Source organism: Lepus europaeus, chromosome 12, assembly GCF_033115175.1.
Source record: "Lepus europaeus isolate LE1 chromosome 12, mLepTim1.pri, whole genome shotgun sequence".
In the NCBI taxonomy this organism is placed as follows: Eukaryota; Metazoa; Chordata; class Mammalia; order Lagomorpha; family Leporidae; genus Lepus; species Lepus europaeus.
Genome location: NC_084838.1, coordinates 69,849,468 through 69,868,973, shown reverse-complemented (window position 1 = coordinate 69,868,973; position 19,506 = coordinate 69,849,468). Strand labels below are relative to the sequence as shown.

The 19,506-nt window shown below is 36.4% G+C and overlaps 1 protein-coding gene across 4 annotated transcripts in view; it reads left to right on the top strand.

The window, feature by feature from the left end:
* JAK2 (Janus kinase 2) overlaps positions 1-19,506 on the top strand; it is a 114,218-nt gene that overhangs the window by 71,437 nt on the left and 23,275 nt on the right. For all 4 annotated transcript variants that reach the window (XR_009867648.1, XM_062208306.1, XM_062208304.1 and 1 more), the window contains exons 7-14: positions 3,947-4,268; positions 5,014-5,133; positions 9,506-9,663; positions 11,484-11,595; positions 13,753-13,939; positions 16,108-16,235; positions 16,654-16,788; positions 18,856-18,943. Coding sequence is in view for 3 of the 4 variants with exons in the window: in XM_062208306.1 (XP_062064290.1) it covers positions 3,947-4,268; positions 5,014-5,133; positions 9,506-9,663; positions 11,484-11,595; positions 13,753-13,939; positions 16,108-16,235; positions 16,654-16,788; positions 18,856-18,943 (1,250 nt within the window). In the remaining variant the exon portion in view is untranslated. The remainder of the gene's footprint in view (positions 1-3,946; positions 4,269-5,013; positions 5,134-9,505; positions 9,664-11,483; positions 11,596-13,752; positions 13,940-16,107; positions 16,236-16,653; positions 16,789-18,855; positions 18,944-19,506) is intronic.

Genomic DNA, 19,506 nt, shown 5'->3' with positions numbered 1-19,506 from the left:
TTCAAATAAATGAAATCATAGATGGTATCAATTTCTGTCTGATTTATTTAACTTTGTGTAATGTTTTCAAGGTCCGTCTGTATCCTACCATGTTATGAGTACCCTTTTCCTTTTATTACCAAGTCATTTTCCACTGTATGGCTATACCACATTTTGTTTATTTATTCACCACTTGATCACAATTTGATTTGTTTCTACCTTTTGACTGCTGTAAATAATGCTGCCCTGAACAATTATGAATTAGCAGTTTTATGGGCATGTGTTTCCATTTCTTACGTATTCTCACAGTAGAATTTGTGGTTCATATGGCAACTCTATGTTTTAATATTTTGAATAACTGACAGACTTTTCTGAAGCAGCTCTACCATTTTACATTCCCACTAGCTATGCATGAGACTTTCAACTTTGCCAACACTTGTTATTGTCCATTTTACCCAATATAGTGGGTAGAAGTGATATTTCACTATAGTTTTTATTTGCGTTTCTCTCATGACCACTGATGTTTAGCATCTTTTCACGTGCTTATTTGGTCATGTGTATGTCTTTTTTGGAGAAATGTTTATTCAGATATTTTGCCTATTTTAAAATTGGGTTAATATCTTTTTATTACTGAGTTATAAGAATTCTTCTGAATACCATTCTCTAGCTATGCTATCATAGACATGATTTCAAATTCTCCATTACGTAACTTTTTTTTTTTTTATTCTTTGGCCAAGACAGAAGAGATGATTTATTGTACACTTGTTACACTTAGCCAGAACTGAGTACAGAAAACAGAATAGTCCAGAATGTCACAGGCCCAGGGTAGAGGGCCATGAGGGACTGTTTTGGTGTCAGCAAAATGGGTGTCATGGGTGGTTTCAGTTATCTGTTGGCAATGAAAGTTTCAGATCTTTTGAGACAAGTTGCAAGCAGTGCAACAACTTGTACCAGCATCCTGGGGTCTGGCACTTCTTTCTTCCTCTCCCTTGACCATCACAGGCACACATACCAGCGGTCTACTTACGCCTCTATCTCATCCTTCCACTCTTAGGGCTCAACCTGTGCACTTGCCTCCTACTCCACTTGGCTCTCATGGCATGGAGGTTTCCAAGAAGATTGCACTAAAGCCAAGAGAGCTGTAGATCACTTTTTTTATTTTTATTTTTATTTTTTCACTTTTTGAAGGTATCATTTGCAGCACAGCTGTTTTAAGTTTGAGGTCTAATGTGCTTATTTTTTATTTCTCTGTGCCATGTTGTTTTAATATTGGAGAAATAATTTTATTCCTGTCCTGAAGCAAAAAAGTTCCTGCCTTTTCTTCTTAATTTAATGTAATACATATTTAATTCACTGATGTTTTCTGAATTCTCATTTGATCCTCATTTCTGAGAAATAATCAAGGAACTCTACTAAATGTTAAAATATTTAGGAGTGATAGGAGAACAGATGTGTGACTACTTCTTGGCTGAATGAAATAAGCTTTGTCTCCAGAAATACCCTTTAGGGTATAGATCTCTGAATAGTGTAACTAAATTCATACTCTTTCCTAAAGTTAAAAAATGTATGTAAGGAGTGACTTTATATGTGTGTGTGTGTGTTAGGTACATCTGTGTCTATGAACACTTTCTTCTATGCGTGTGTACCTTTGTATACATTTGCTTGTACTCTTTGTGTATGTATTAGGTACTTTTTCTTCATTTCAGTTTCTTTTTTTTATTTATTTTTTATTTTATTTTATTTTATGTTTTTGACAGGCAGAATGGATAGTGAGAGAGAGAGAGAGAGAGACAGAGAGAAAGGTCTTCCTTTTTGCCATTGGTTCACCCTCCAATGGCCGCTGCGGCCGGCGCATCTCGCTGATCCGAAGCCAGGAGCCAGGTGCTTCTCCTGGTCTCCCATGCGGGTGTAGGGCCCAAGGACTTGGGCCATCCTCCACTGCCTTCCCAGACCAGAGTAGAGAGCTGGCCTGGAAGAGGGGCAACCGGGACAGAATCCGGCACTCTGACCGGGACTAGAACCCGGTGTGCCGGTGCCCCAAGGCGGAGGATTAGCCTAGTGAGCCGGGGCTCCGGCCCTTCATTTCAGTTTCTAATTAGACATGTGGCTTAAGTTTTGGGATATAGATAAACACATTTCTTGTAAATAAGAAGGAATGTAGCTGAGATTTGAAGCAGAATAAAGGTAGGAAATTTGAGGAAATTGGAGAAGTTTTAAAATAGTTTGGAAGTGAGATGGAGATGAGCGCATGGGGTGGGTGGGTGCCTTACCTCTTTGTTTGTTCCTCTATACTTTCTCTTTGTTCTTCTGTGTAACATCACAAACAATTCGTTGTTGGTCTCCTGGACTTCCCATCTTGAATTTCCCACAGCTCTATCTCTGGAGTGTGTCTTCTCTCCTTTTTAACTATCTCTTTTGCCTTGTGTGACTGGGATCATTCTGTTGCTATACCGCTATCTTGGGACCCATAGCATACCCAGCTGTGTCTTGCACTGGCTCCCATATGTAATGCTGGTGTCATAGGCTGTGCTTTATCCCACTATGCCATGACACTGGCCCCAGTATCCATGGTTTTAATGCTAACTCCATGTTGGCCAGTCTCATGGTGTTTGTTACTGAATGCAAAATTAGGAGAGGAATAATAACAAGCCCATATGACCTTTCACATGTGATAGATATAAATAACCTCAAAGGTATAGATAGTAGTAGAATGCAAATCAAAATAAAACATGTAAAAATATTAATTGAAAATGCAAAATATAAAATAGTTAAGAAATTATGAGTTTTTATTTGTGTATTACTGACATTTTAAATATTATTTATTTGATCATGAATTTATGGAGCAAATTTTAATGATAAAAAATTACTAAAATATAATAATTGGCATTCAGCCGAAGCTAGCTCCAGAATACACTGGTAGTATATAAACAAGTACAGGATGATGGTCATAAGTGATAGTAGGGAGTAGTGCATAGAATAGTATGAGAACACAGGCAGGATAATCTAATGTAGTTCTGTAAGGAGGTCCGGAAGGGATTTCTGGACTTGGTGACAATTTAACTGAGACTTATGGAATGAATAAGAGCTAACCAGATAGGAGATGGGTGATAGGAAGAAAGATCAGCATATGTGAAGGCATGGAATTCTTATGTCATGTATTTCAGTAGTGGAATGTTCTTCAGCAGAGAAATTAACTACATACCTTCTTAAGGATATTGTATATGGAAATGAAAGAATAGTAGAGTCAGGACATTTCTTTTTTTTTTTTTTTTTTGACAGGCAGAGTGGACAGTGAGAGAGAGAGACAGAGAGAAAGGTCTTTTGCCATTGGTTCACCCTCCAATGGCCGCTGCGGCCTGTGCACTGAACCCGGTGTGCCGGCGCCGCAAGGCGGAGGATTAGCCTGTTGAGCCACGGCGCCGGCCCGAGTCAGGACATTTCTAAGTGGAATTGTTTGACTACAAAGGAATTATGAGGAATTTTTGAAGTTGACCTGCAAAATATATATGAACAAAATATGTATTTATAATGAACTATAATATCCAACAAAATAAAAATTTTTAGAATCCAGATAAATTTTGGAGTATCGCATTATAGGAATCATTTGCAGCACAGTTCATGAAGTGCCAAAAAAATTTACCTTATAATCTGTTATCTCTGGTATACAAGATAATCAGAGATAATACAGTTTTATAGAGACTTTACTGTTAACTAGACTTTATTTCATTAGAGAAGAAAATTAACATTTATTTTAAACATTTGTGGGAAATCAGAAAGTATGTATATGTTTTCATGTCATCAAATGAAATGTTAAGGATTTATATGCTTTGGTAGTTATATCAACTTACTCCTCTTGACTGCTATGTTGTAGCATCTATGTATCTTGGAAAAAAGTGGCAACTTCTCTTTCAAATTTGTTTAGATTTGTCTTCCAACTTTTATTTCTGTGTGTGCTCTTTATCCCTAGCTACAAGACATTCTTACCAAAATGTGTTCGAGCAAAGATCCAAGATTATCATATTTTGACAAGGAAGCGAATAAGGTATAGATTTCGCAGATTTATCCAGCAGTTCAGCCAGTGTAAAGCCACTGCCAGAAACTTGAAACTTAAGTATCTTATAAATCTGGAAACTCTTCAGTCTGCCTTCTACACAGAGCAGTTTGAAGTAAAAGAACCTGGAAGAGGTCCTTCAGGTGAGGAGATTTTTGCAACCATTATAATAACTGGAAACGGTGGAATTCAGTGGTCAAGAGGGAAACATAAAGAAAGTGAGACACTGACAGAACAGGTAATCCTTAATGATATGTTCTCATTCTTTATTATTTAAGTAGAATGGCAATAGAAACAAAGTAATTTTAGTCATTTGAAACCTGGAATTGTGCTTATCCCACTGATAGTTTTTCTAAAGTTCTTTTCTTGTTCTCAGTTTTTTTTTTTTAATTTTAATTTTTGTGATAAAATAATTAGTAATAGCTTTCTTACAGTTTCAGAAAAGGACTGAATTATAAAACTGACTCTTAAGGTAGTTTTTCCTCTTTTTCTTTCACTATTTATAATGGGAGACATAGTAATAAAGTTAACTAAATATAAATGATTAAATTTTAATATATCTGTTAATTTAGTTTTTTTAGGTTTTATTGCAAGTTTTGAATTTATTCATATCTGTGTTCTTAGATTATTATTGTAGATTTAAAGAATGATTTTATTTTTACTTTTTGTCTTTAGTTAAAATTCCAATTTTACAACAATGATTCCTATTAATGTTAATTGGGTTGAAAAGTAATATATCAAATTTTAGATTCCTGGTATCCTTCAATGTTCTCATTTTTAAGTCATGGGAAGATATAGTATAGTCTTAGGGTTGGATTTTTGGGAGAGGGAATCACATTTAATGTTTATTGTTAATGAATACCTTTTTGTTATCAGTTCTTTATTTTAAGAAATTTGGAATGATTGTTCTCTGTTTCGTAAGTCTTGTTTTAAAATGGCCTTTCAAATTCCAGCTTTTTAATTTCAAATGCTTTTGATTATAGGATTTACAGTTATATTGTGATTTTCCTGATATTATTGATGTCAGTATTAAGCAAGCAAACCAAGAAGGTGCAAATGAAAGCAGAGTTGTAACTATCCATAAGCAAGATGGTAAAAATTTGGTAAGTTTGATTTATGATTAAATACCTACTACATTTTACATTTGTCAGAATCAAGTATTTCAGAAACTTAACACCAAAGTTACTTTGTTTTAGGAATTTTGATCTAGTCGATAAATATAGCTCTAAATGTATACATCAGATCAGTGAACTTTTTAATTCCGTCACACTTTTTATAGTACTATAAATACCATTTTCCCACAGGTATTTGTCACTCATTTTTATGATTGCCAAGGCACCAGTTACTCCCCTACAGTCTTGGTTGTGCCAGCTACCTGCTCATTCCTGACTAAAAACTTTCTTATGAATAAATTTATGTATAACACCAGTTATACTCCCCAATTAAAGGAGAAAAATCCATCAAAACAATGTTATATAAAACTTCTATAACAAAATGTAGATGAATCCCAGGTTGGCCCCACCTAAACGATAAGACGTGATTGATTTCGAAAAGTTAATCCTTTTTCTTTACATAGCTTCAGAAATCCCATTCATTTTAATTAAAAGGAAATAAATTAATGCCTTTATACTCTGTTCTGTCTTATTTATCTGGTTCTGTTTTCTTTCTCTTTTTTGTAAATTTATTTTTTATTTATTTTTATTTATTGAGAGGTGAGACATACATATACACAGTGAGAGAAAGATTCTGAGATTCAGACAGGGAACTCCCATCCAGGTGGTTCACTTCTGCAATAGCCAGACTGGGCCAGGCTTAAAATGGGAGCCTGGAATCAATTTGGATCTCACTTGTAGATGGCAGGATCCAAGTAGTTGAGCCATTACCATCACCTGCTGCCTCCGTGAGTACACATTAGCAGGAAACTGGAATTGAGAGTACAGCCAGGACTCAAACCTATGCATCCCAAGCAGAGTCTTAACTGTTGTGCCAAATGCTCATCCCTGTTTTCTTTTTCTCTCAAATGTTTTGTGAGCTCCTGGCTTAAACATCCTATTAATGTTATGCTCATTTATCTTAAGTACCTATATGGCTTACCTTTCTGCCCTTTTCAGTTACATTACTAAAATTATAACTGATCTGAAACTCATTTTATTCAGCACACTTTCCTGTTCTTATAATTATGATAGTGTACACCTACTGCCTAGACTTCTTACCCAATAGGGCTTCTTGAGCATGAGAATTGCATTTTCATGTGTGCTTGTGTCTTGCAGAGTGAATTCTAGCATCTTGTTTGGGATGTGCTTGATAAAATATTTCATGAATGGATGAAAGGATAATTAGTAATTATCAACCCCAATGTGGATCTATAATAAATATTTCTGAAAGAGTTTATTGATTCTAATAGGAATATGCATTGCTCTGTGGTAACTTGAACAACATCCTTATGGGAATGCATTTGGACTTGTTAGCTTAATTTCATTTTATTTATATGTTTTAAATATTTACTTATTTATTTGAAAGTCAGAGTTACACAGAAAGAAAAGGAGAGGCAGAGAGAGAGAGAGAGAGAGAGGCCTTCCATCCACTGGTTCACTCCCCAATTGGCCACAATGTCTGGAGTTGCACCAATCCGGAGCCAGGAGCCAGGAGCTTCCCCTGGGTCTTCCCACACGGATGCAGGGGCCCAATGACTTGGGCTGTGTTCTACTGCTTTCCCAGGCCATAGCAGGCAGCTGGATCAGAAGTGGAGCAGCTGCGACTTGAACCGGTGCCCATATGGGATGCCGGCACTGCAGGCGGTGGCTTTACCTGCTACGCCACAGCGCCGGCCCCAGCTTAATTTTAAATTTACAGTATAAACCAGTTAAGTAACTTTAGCAGGTCACAGTGTTGGGTAGGCTATTTAAAAACCAGATGCATGATTTGAAATCCTAAGCTTATAACTGTGGCATTACCTTCTTTTTGAGTTTTCTTGTAGCTCCTTGCAAATACTGTGTTGATATTTTATTAGAATCTAATGATTTGGGAAGCTTTGACATTTCTTCCTCATGCTACATTTTTTATTATAGCAAGGAAGCTTTGACATTTCTTCCTCATGCTACATTTTTTATTATAGCAATATATTATATTTCTCCTGTATCCTAGTATTATTTTATGTTTCTAAGTAACTTTTGGGTGTTTTATTTTTATTTGTACATCATGTTTCTTGGTGAATTTTATTTGTGATATATTATCACTTTTTTGCTATTTACTGTAGTTAACTTTTCCTCAGTATATTTTTTCTAACAAATTGTTGGATGTAAGAAAGTAATTTTTTGCTTATTATATTTCTCTGGACTGACATGTTAGTTACATGTTTGTTTTAAATATTTTATTTATTTGAAATAGAGACAGAGAGAGAGAAAAAAATCTTCCATCTGCTGGTTCACTCCCCCAGATGACCACAACAGCACCGGCTGAGCCAGGCCAGAGACAGGTGCTTCATCCAGGTCTCCCTTGTGGGTGGTCAGATCCTAGGCACTTGAGCCACCCTCTGCTGCCTTTCCCAGGCCACCAGCAGGAAGCTGGATTGGCAGTGGAGAAGCTATGGCAGGAACTGTCACCCATATGGGATGCTGGCGTCGCAGGCAGTGGCTTTACTCACTATTCCACAATACTGGCTGCAGTTACATGTGTTTTACTACCATTTTATTTCAGCATTTTTTGCATCTATTTATTCTTTTTAAAATTTTGCTAAAATATATTTAGTATACAATTGAGGATGTTAATGACTTTTACAAAAGATTTATTTATTTATTAGAAAGTCAGAACTAGGCCGGTGCCGTGGCTTAACAGGCTAATCCTCCGCCTTGCGGCGCCAGCACACCGGGTTCTAGTCCTGGTTGGGGTGCCGGATTCTATCCCGGTTGCCCCTCTTCCAGGCCAGCTCTCTGCTATGGCCCGGGAAGGCACCTTGGGCCCTGCACCCTCATGGGAGACCAGGAGAAGCACCTGGCTCCTGGCTTCGGATCAGCGAGATGCGCCGGCCGCAGCGGCCATTGGAGGGTGAACCAACGGCAAAAAGGAAGACCTTTCTCTCTGTCTCTCTCTCTCTCTCACTATCCACTCTGCCTGTCAAAAAAAAAAAAGAACTACAGAGAGAGAGGGAGAGAAGCACAAAGAGGGATCTTCCATCTGCTGGTTAATTACCTGGATGACTGCAATGGCCAGGCTGAAGCCAGAAATTCTTCTGGGTCTCCCATGTGGGTGACGGGCCCACACACTTGGATCATTCTCTGCTGCTCTAGGCCATGGCAGGAAGGTAGATCAAAGTGTAGCAGCCGAGACATGAACCGACACCCTTATGGGATGCTGGTGTTGCAGGTGGGAGCTTTACTTGCTAAACCACAATGCTGGCCCGTATCTTAACCATTTCTAATCATATACTAGTATTAAGTTTATTCACATTGCTGTGCATCTATTCTCCAGGACTTTTTTATCTTGCGACACTGAATCTCAATACCCAGTAAATGACAACTCTCTATTTCCCCCTCTTCTAGCCCTTGGAACTTTCACACTACTCTCTGACTACTCTAGATACCTCATATAAGTGGAATCATACAATACTGTCTTTTTGTGACTGGCTTTTTCACTTAGCATAATGTACTCAAGGTTCACCCGTGTTATAGTATGTACCAGCATTTCCTTTTTAATATATGCATTTGCTTAGCTATTCATCCCTGGATGAACGTTCAGGTTACATCCATCCTTTTTGGCTACCATGAAAATATTTCTCAGAATGTGGGTAAAAACACATGTCTCTTTGAGACTCTGCTTTAATTTTCCTTGGATAGATACCCAGAAGTAGAATTGCTAGATCATGGGTAATTCTATTTGTAATTTTTTGAAGAACCGTCATACTGTTTTCTGTCATGGCCACACCCCTTTCATTCAATAGAAGTGCACAGGGTTCCATTTTTTAATATCCTTACCATATCCTTACAGTTTTTTCACTCAGTAACATGCTGCATTAAATGTTCACATGTGAGTATGTTTGCACAAATGTATATATGGTGATACAATCATAACATAGCCATGTATCCTAACATTTTAGTCTAAGTACTTTTACTTCAGTTGTGTGTAATGGTATATAAAAGTAAATACTCATGATATCTAATTAATACTTTTAGATTAAATAAATTTATAATTGAGATACTTAATTGCAATATTAGTCTAATTACGAGTATTGGAAAACACAGTAAAATTATGGATGTATAGTGAACTATATCTGGTAAGGCATAATAAGCCCATATTTGGGAGGATCTTAAATATCAGACAAAAGAATTTGTAATTTACATTGGGTAATTGAGAGCTTTAAAAACATGTGAGTGATTTAGTAGAAAATTAGTATAGAATTACTGTAACAACAGGAAGTGAAGAAGCATGTAGTTGACTTTAAAATGATACATATGGTTTATTTTTGCTTTCTCTGCTTAGGAAATTGAACTTAGCTCATTAAAGGAAGCTTTGTCTTTTGTGTCGTTAATTGATGGATATTATAGATTAACCGCAGATGCACATCATTACCTCTGTAAAGAAGTAGCTCCTCCAACAGTGCTTGAAAATATACAAAGCAACTGTCATGGCCCGATTTCGTGAGTAATAAAGACTTTAAAAGTAATGTTTTTAAAAGTAAGAGATATGTAGTTGAACCTCCATATCCACAATTTCCATATCAGTATATTCAATCTAGTGCAGATGGAAAATACTTAAAAAAAATTTTGTGTCTGTACTGAATATGTACCCACTTTTTAAATTATTACCTAAATGCTTTCAAATAATATAGTAAGGCAACTGTTTCCATAGTATTTATATTGCATTAGGTTTTATAGGTAATCTAGATATTATTAAAACTATATGGAAGGATATCTATAGTTATGTGCAGAGGCTATGTCATCTTTGAATATCCATGGACTTTGATGTTAGCTGGGAGTTCTGAAATCAATTCCCTGTAGATGTTGAGGGACAACGATATAAGATTTTATACAATAGAGTGATGCAGTGCTCGCTTCGGCAGCACATATACAATAGAGTGATGCATTTAGTATGTAATTATATATAGGCATTTAGGAAAAGAATATTACCATAATGTGACTGAAAATTTTTTAAAAATAAAAATCTGTTAGTATAAGTCAGATAATCAGATAACATAATAATTAAATTATTTAGGATATAATTTACCATCTGTGTCCCAGTGTATAATACATGCAGCTGGTCCATGTTTAGTTGTTTATGCATGCTTAAATAACTCTTAGGTGTTACTTCATAAGGACCTCCAGTTTATGTTTTATTGATTTCAATATAGGTGGAGGAGCCACACTATATGATTTGCAAATTCTAATTATTTTGGGGTAATACAGTTTTCTGCAGTGATGAAAATATTCTGTAACTGTGCATTTAGTGTAGTAACCACATGTGGCTATTTAGCATTTGAAATGTGGCTAGTGTAACTGAGAAACTGAATTTTTTCCATTGACCTTTTTTAAAAATATTTTTTCATGTTAATACTAATTCAAAGAGAACTTATTCAGAACAGTTCATAGGACAGTTCTAAGAATATAATATCTCTTCCTCCCTCCCTCTCATCTCTTTCATCTTTCTTTTTCTTTTTTTATTTATTTATTTGAAAGAGTTACACAGAGAGAGGAGAAGGAAGCAGAGAGAGAGAGAGAGAGAGAGGTCTTCCTCTGATGGTTCACTCCCCAGATGGCCACAATGGCTGGAGCTGTGCCAATCTGAAGCCAGGAGCCAGGAGCTTCTTCGTGGTCTCCCACGTGGGTGCGGGGGCCCAAGGACTTGGGCCATCTTCAACTGCTATCCCAGGCTATAGCAGAGAGCTGGATTGGAAGAGGAGCAGCCGGGACTTGAACTGGCGCCCATGTGGGATGCCGGCACTTCAGGCCAGGGCTTTACCTGCTGCTCCACAGCACTGGCCCCCACTGAGTATATTTTAAAATTCAGTAGTCTCTGGCCATTTATTGTGGGTCTTCTATTAGATTTTAGTATTATACTAAATAATGAACATGAATTTGTATATCAGTAGAAGAGATATATAAACAAGTATTTTCTATCTGATAGTTAAATGAAATTTTTGGGGGAGTGAGTATGGTTTTTAGATTTTATACAGAAGGCAGATATGTGAATTAAGTTTCTTTGTGATTTTTCTTGATTTATAATAAAGTTTATCTATTTTTAAAGTAAATTAATTGCCCCTAAAATAATTTTAATCTATTGCAAAGTAGCTTGGTACTTTATTTTTTTTTTTGCCTTGAAATTTATCATGATAAACATGAACTAGATAAGACTTCTGAAAATTCTGAGTTTTAGATTTGACTCGTGATTTTTTTAGATGGCATTTGGTCATAATGCCATGGTGTTTACTAGATTGTTATTCAGATTACTTCTTTGCCTTTAGAATGGATTTTGCCATCAGTAAGCTGAAGAAAGCAGGTAATCAGACTGGAGTATATGTACTTCGATGCAGTCCTAAGGACTTTAATAAATATTTTCTGACCTTCGCTGTTGAGGTTAGTATATCACATTTATTAATGGTAACCTCTTTGTTTTAGTACATATACTTTCTTCTTCATATTTAATATATAATAGTATTTCCTTTCTTTAAAAGTTATGGCTCTGAACTAAGATAACTAGCTTAATACTCAATTTACTTCAAGGATTCTGTATAAATAAATAATATTTAATTCTTAGAGTTTATATAAAATAATTTATAATGTCTTTCTAGATTTGTATTTGACATTCATTTTTTGATGTTTGTTACCAGAGAGTCTAATGGTATTTCACCAAATCTTTTGAAGTCTACTTTTTCACAGAAATGGAAGCCTTTACCAAATAATGTAGAACAAAATAAATCAGAAACTATTTTCTGTTTACTAGTAGTGATTACATAATTGGAGAAAAATATGGTAATAACAAATATACACATTATAGCACTTTTCATTTGTGATTTTTCCAAATGACTTACAATATATACTTCTAAGTGTAAAATTGCAACAAATACAACCACTATTAACACAAATCACTTTGGATCTCTTCTGAGATTATTTACTACTCAAAATTATCTAAAAAGATACTATCATTGTGTAAATCTGAAGAAATTTTATAGCAGCTTCCAAATTTCTTTTTAAAATTGGAGAATGTAAGGATTTTGTTATTGAATTACTTAAATTTCTATAAAAGCAACATCTTACACTTAACATATATAGAGAATGGATTGATCATCTGTAAATATAGAAGGTAGGTTGTTACTCCATCACTGTATTGTATAAAACTGATGATATATCGTAGTTTCACAGTATCTTCTTACTCTTATTATATATATGAAAGTTCATTATTCAATTATTAAATAAAAAATGCTTAGTATTTACTATAACTGCCCAAGCTAATATGAAAGATATATACTATAATAATGTTCTAATGTCAAGAAATTTCTTTCAGAAAAATAAAAATTTAAAAGTATACCAAAAATTATTGAATTGAGCATTGTTAGTACCTAGTATAGACAAATGTAGATGATTTTTAAGAAACACTTTTGGAGTAGGAAGGACTTGAGATTGGGCTGTTGGCAGATTTTTTTTTTATAAATGTCTTTAAGTAGGAATAATATGTTTAAAAAAATTAGCTCAAAAAGTAGATGGATGAATAGGTTCATAGTGCATAAAACAGGTGTTAAAAGTCCATAAAATGTTTAAAATGCCATACTAGAGAATAATTATACAGATACAATACTGGTGCTGCAGAATAGCTGTTAACTTTTATGAATGGAATAAGTATTGTTGGAGAGGACTCATAGAAAAAGGGGTACTTAAACTGAGTTTTAAGGAATGAGAATACTCATAGGTAGAGAAAGAACATGTGTAGTTATTAAGGAATGAAGTGGTAAGGCATTTGCTTGAAATTATTTAAATCATTGTTTTTAATTTTCTAAAAGATTTTTACGTATTTATTTGACAGGTAGAGTTACAGATAGTGAGAGAGAGAGAGAGACAGAGAGAAAGGTCTTCCTTTCATTGGTTCACTCCCCAAATGGCCGCAATGGCTGGAGCTACACTGATCCGAAGCCAGGAGCCAGGTGCCCCCTCCTGGTCTCCCATGTGGGTGCAGGGGCCCAAGCACTTGGGCCATCCTCCACTGCCTACCTAGGCCACAGCAGAGAGCTGGACTGGAAGAGGAGCAACCGGGACTAGAACCCAGCACCCATATGGGATGCTGGCATCACAGGACGAGGATTAACCTAGTGTACTACGGTGCTGGCCCCTTAAATCATTTAATATGGATGCAAGATAGATTTTATGTTGAGAGTGGCAGGGGCTGAGTTTTCAGGTAGAGGGTGAAAGGAGTTTATGGAAGGTCCATATCATATGCTAGTTTTAGACTATTTTATAAATAATGGAAAGCTATTAAGGATAATATTGTTGTTGTTATGGCTTTCTTACTTTCCTTTTAATAAAATAATTCTTGAGCCACTTCTGTAGACTACAAAATTGTTAACTAAATAAGTTTTTGAGGAACCAAGCCACCTCTGTCACTATAACCATTATTATATTAGGTTTCACAATTCGAATGTTAAAATTTTTTCTGGTTGTTTCTATGATAGCCCTTTTGTCAGAATAATCATTATGATGTCATTGTGATTTTCTCTTCTCTTTATAATTAAACTTATGTAGCGAGAAAATGTCATTGAATATAAACACTGTTTGATTACAAAAAATGAGAATGGAGAGTATAATCTTAGTGGAACTAAGAAGAACTTCAGTAATCTTAAAGATCTTCTGAATTGCTACCAGATGGAAACTGTTCGCTCAGACAGTATAATTTTCCAGTTTACTAAGTGCTGCCCCCCAAAGCCAAAGGGTGAGTTTTTTTGTCTTAAAAATTTTGTATTGTGTTTGTGGTGGGAGTTATCTTCAGCACCTTGATTTCAAAAGAAATATGAAAGAAACAGCACCAAAAGCAAATTAATCTTTTCATACAGATAGACTGAATGGTTTAGTGATTTGTTCTTTTATGCTAAAATGCCATTTTAAAGATGATGAATTTTATAAAGCTTTTATTTAACAAATATAAATTTCATAAGTATACTTTTTGGATTATAGCCATTCTTCCCCCCATACCTGCTCTCCCACCCCCAAACTATCCCACATCCTACTCCTTCTCCCATCCCATTCTTCATTAAGATTCATTTTTAATTATCTATATACTATCAACTCTATACTAAATAAAGATGTCAATAGTTTGCACCACACAGACACACAAAGTATAAAGTACTGTTTGAAGGCTAGTTTTACCATTAATTATTGTAGTACAACTCATTAAGGAAAGAGGTCCTACATAGGGAGCAAGTGCACAGTGTCTTTTGTTGTTGATTTAACCATTGACACTCTTACTTATGAAGTTAGTGTTCGCCCGAGGCTCTTGTCATGATCTGCGAAGGCTATGGAAGCCTTTAGAGTTCACAAACTCCGACATCATTTAAACAGGGCCATGATCAAAGTGGAAGTTCTTTCCTCCCTTCAGAGAAAGGTACCTCCTTCTTTGATGGCCCCTTCTTTCCATTGGGATCTCACTCACAGAGATCTTTCATGTAGGTCATTTTTTGCCACAGTGTCTTGGCTTTCCATGCCTGAAATGCTCTCATGGGCTTTTTAGCCAGATCTGAATGGCATAAGGGCCGATTAAAGATGATAATTGCTTAGTATAAATCAGTCACTCACTTATTTATTGAACTGAGAAGTCTTCAAATTCTCATTTTTTGCTTTCAGTAAAAACTTTCATATGCTTTTGGGATTTTAATTTTGGTGTTTTAAAAATAAAGAGTGGGGCCAGTGCTGTAGTGCAGCTGGGTAAGCTGCCATCTATATTGCCAGCATCCCATATTAGCACTGGTTCGTGTCCTGGCTGCCTTGGCTTCTGATATAGCTCCCTGCTGATGTACATGGGAAAGCAGTGGAAAATGACCCAAATCTTTGGGCCCCTGCACTCACGTGGGAGAACCGGAAGAAGTCCTGGCTCCTGGTTTTGGCCTGATCCAGCCCTGTATGTTGCGACCATTTGGGGAGTGAACCAGCGGATGGAAGATATCTCTCTTTGTCTCTCCTTCTCTCTCTGTAACTCTGCCTTTCTAATAAATAAATAAATAAAATCTTATAAAAATATATAGTAACATTGGAAATCCCTTGAAATAATAAACTTTATTTTTTAAAAGATATATTTATTTATTTGAAAGGCAGAGTTACACACACACACACACACACACACACAGAGAGAGAGAGAGAGAGAGAGAGAGAGGTCTTCCATCCGATGGTTCACTCCCCAATTGGCCGCTTTGGCTGGAGCTGTGCCAGTCCGAAGCCAGGAGCCAGGAGCCAGGAGCTTCTTCCAGGTCTCCCATGTGGGTGCAGGGGCCCAAGGACTTGGGCCATCTTCTACTGCTTTCCCAAGCCATAGCAGAGAGCTGGTTCAGAAGTGAAGCAGCTGGGTCTCAAACTGGCGCCCATATGGGAAGCTGGTGCTTCAGGCCAGAGCGTTAACCCACTGCGCCACAGCGCCAGCCCCAATAATAAATTTATTAAAAATTACTAAGTCTTGAAAAAACTCTTAAGGAAATGGTTATTATTTTGAGCATATGAAAGTATTGGTCAGAATACATCAGAGTTCAATGAATAAATCCCTAAAACATTTTTCTCTGAAATAAATTAACAAGAAATGATTATTATTTGGAGCAATTCATACTGTCAGTGGGTTTTTATGAAACATACATGCATGTGGGTACTTCAATAAGTTTATGGAAGATGAATTTATAAGGCATTGATTTTAATGCAAAAATTTTGAAATCCATACATAGATTTCTCATCATACACATTTTTATAATGCTTTTAAAGATCCTTTATGTGCATGGATTTCAGAAAAATTTTTGTACTTAAATAAATTTACCTTTTAATTCCATTTTCCACGAATCTTTTGAAGTACTCTGTATTCTTTCATGTGTACATACAAATATATGCATTTTACTTTTTTTTCAGATAAATCAAATCTTCTAGTCTTCAGAACCAATGGTGTTTCTGATGTACCACTCTCACCAACTTTACAGAGGCACAATAATGTCAACCAAATGGTGTTTCACAAAATCAGAAATGAAGATTTGATATTTGTAAGTCATTAATACTGATTATTGACTTCTTTGTCCTTATAATATAGTATCTCCTTTCTTGTTTTTTACCCCACATTATTGTTCATGTCACCTTTGAAACTGTTTTGTTATAAACTATTATAAAAATTTGTATGTAATTTATATATTTTATTTCTTAGGAAAAATATAACGATCTCATTTTAGAAATCAACAAAAATTATTTTAATAATAGGATTATAATCTCTTCAGAAATTTGAAAATAGTTCTTTTCAAATCTTAATTAAAAATTAAAAATCTTTTCATGAAACAACCTATTTCTTAACTCAAATTTTTAAGAAAATTAAGGAAATTTAAAGTATTAAAAATAAACAAGGAACTGTAATTCCCATGTGTTTCTTCATCTTTGTTCATTCTTTTCTCTTACCTTTTTCTTTTAAAGAATGAAAGTCTTGGCCAAGGTACTTTTACAAAAATTTTTAAAGGTATAAGAAGAGAAGTAGGAGACTATGGTCAACTACATGAAACAGAAGTTCTTTTAAAAGTCCTGGATAAAGCACATAGAAACTATTCAGAGGTGTGTATGGTTTTGTGTGTGTGTGTGTGTGTATGTGTAGTCATGTAGTTTATGCTACTTAAAAACATCTACTTGCATGCAGATAACATATTCCTAGTGTGTTTATTTCAAATATCTTTCTAAAGTTGTATTCTGGTGGGGCTAAAGAAATCCAAGGCTTTTAAAAATAATGACTTAATTCCATTTAGTTTTAGCATTGTGTTACGGCTATTGTTACATCTGTTCATATCCTAAGCAGGGGTTTCAAACTTAGTCCTCCAGAGCTTTATGAGTCCCATAGAAGTTCCTCCACAATTTTATCTACTTAAAAAAAAAGTTTGAAAGGCACTCTCTGAGTGAAATAAGGATGTCTCTGGGCGTCATTGAGGGATGATATCTAGTAAAAACCCAGCAACCAGTTGCCAGAGCCCTGAGTGTAGGAAGATACCAGCAAACACGATGAAATACACATTTAAGATACCTAGAATGCTTTAAAGGGGTGTTATTAGAAGTCACTGTAAAACATACAAGCTAATGAGTTTCTTTTTTTGTTTTTTTAAGATTTATTTATTTATTTGAAAGAGTTACAGAGAGGCAGAGGCAGAGAGAGAGAGAGAGAGAGAGAGAGAGAGAGAAAGAGAGAGAAGTCTTCCACCCACTGGTTCACTCCCCAAATGGCCACAAAGGCAGGAGCTGGGTCAATCCAAAGCCAGGAACCAGGAGCTTCCTCTAGGTCTCCCATGTGGGTGCAGGGGCCCAAGGACTTGGGTCATCTTCTACTGCTATCCCATGCCATAGCAGAGAGCTGGATTGGAAGTGGAGCAGCCGGAACTCGAACCGGTGCTCGTATGGGATGCTGGCACTGCAGTCCAGGGCTTTAACCCACTGTGCCATAGCGCCGGCCCATGAATTTATTCTAATCCAGAGCCCCACAGTATTGGTGATCATGATCTTCTGAAGAAACATACCCGAAGATTAGCTGAGTTAGGGTGATGTTTAGATCATGACACTATGCTGATAGGTGTCATATTTTTTTTCTACATAGACTATTCATTCTTCGGAAAATCTTGTTTAAAGCTTAATTGCGGCCGGCGCTGTGGCTCAACAGGCTAATCCTCCGCCTTGTGGCGCCGGCACACTAGGATCTAGTCCCGGTCAGGGCACCAGATTCTGTCCCGGTTGCCCCTCTTCCAGGCCAGCTCTCTGCTATGGCCCGGGAGTGCAGTGCAAGATGGCCCAAGTGCTTGGGCCCTGCACCCCATGGGAGACCAGGAGAAGCACCTGGCTCCTGTCTTTGGATCAGCATGCTGCGCCGGCCACAGCGCGCCGGCTGCGGCGGCCATTGGAGGGTGAACCAACGGCAAAGGAAGACCTTTCTCTCTGTCTCTCTCTCTCTCACTATCCACTCTGCCTGTCAAAAATAAAAAAATAAAAATTAAATTAAAAAGAAAGCTTAATTGCATCTGTAGCAGTCTCATATCGCTATCTCTATTATGTATCTCTGTTCTAGGTATTATGTGGTCTAAGCCAGGTTTATTTATTTATTTTTTTTGGTTTCAAATTTTTATTTATGTGAGAATCAAAAGGAGCAAATCAGATGCCCATGGTAGCTGGGGCTAGGCCAAAGCTGGTAGACCAGAACTCAGTCCATGTCTTCCATATTGGTACCAGGAGACCCCTGCCTGTGCTATCACTGCTGCCTGCCAGGATCTGTATTTGGAGGAAGCTGGAATCATAAGCTAGAGTAGGGTGTGGAACCTAGGTACTCTAATAGGAGATATAGATGTTTAACCAGTCTCTTAAATCAGTAGGCTAAATACCCACGTCTATGCCTGTTTGACTTACACAGTGCACTCTTCTCCTATTACTATCTCCATATTCCAGGCTTCCTGAAGATAAGCCCTAACATCAAGATTTATGGCAGTTGTAAGATTGTACATGAAAACCCAAGCATTTTGTTCTATAATCTATTGTCTTGCTAAGAATAGGGGAAAATATATTTCTCTTAGGGCAGAGAATATGTTTCTGAACCATTATATTTATAGATAGAAATCAGTTATTTTTTTCCATTTTTTTCTTTTCCTTTAGTCTTTCTTTGAAGCAGCAAGCATGATGAGCCAGCTTTCTCACAAACATTTGGTTTTAAACTATGGAGTGTGTGTGTGTGGAGAGGAGAGTAAGTAAAACCACTGGCTTTCTTACGTTAATGTCATGCCTTTCTTAGAGAATCCATTGTTGTTTCTATAGAAAATTCAGTTTCAGGATCACAAGTGTCAGTATAAGCCAGATTTAATAGGAGTTAAATATTGTTCAAACTGAAAACATTCTAGAACTGTCCACTTTTATCTTGTGCAAAAGCAAACCAGTTAATGAAGTTAAAATGCAGGAGACAGTTAATAAGCCTTATGTTTTCATCCCCAAACATACAATATTATAGCAGTATAAATTATAATTGGTTCAACATAACATTGTAGCAACAGGCCTTTTCATCACAAAGTCATTTGGAATTATGAAGAAAAGCATATAAATTATAGACTGAATTTCTTCTTATTTTTTTTTTTTTTTTTGACAGGCAGAGTGGACAGTGAGAGAGAGAGACAGAGAGAAAGGTCTTCCTTTTGCCGTTGGTTCACCCTCCAATGGCCGCCACGGTTGGCGCGCTGCGGCCGGTGCACCACGCTGATCCGATGGCAGGAGCCAGGTGCTTCTCCTGGTCTCCCATGGGGTGCAGGACCCAAG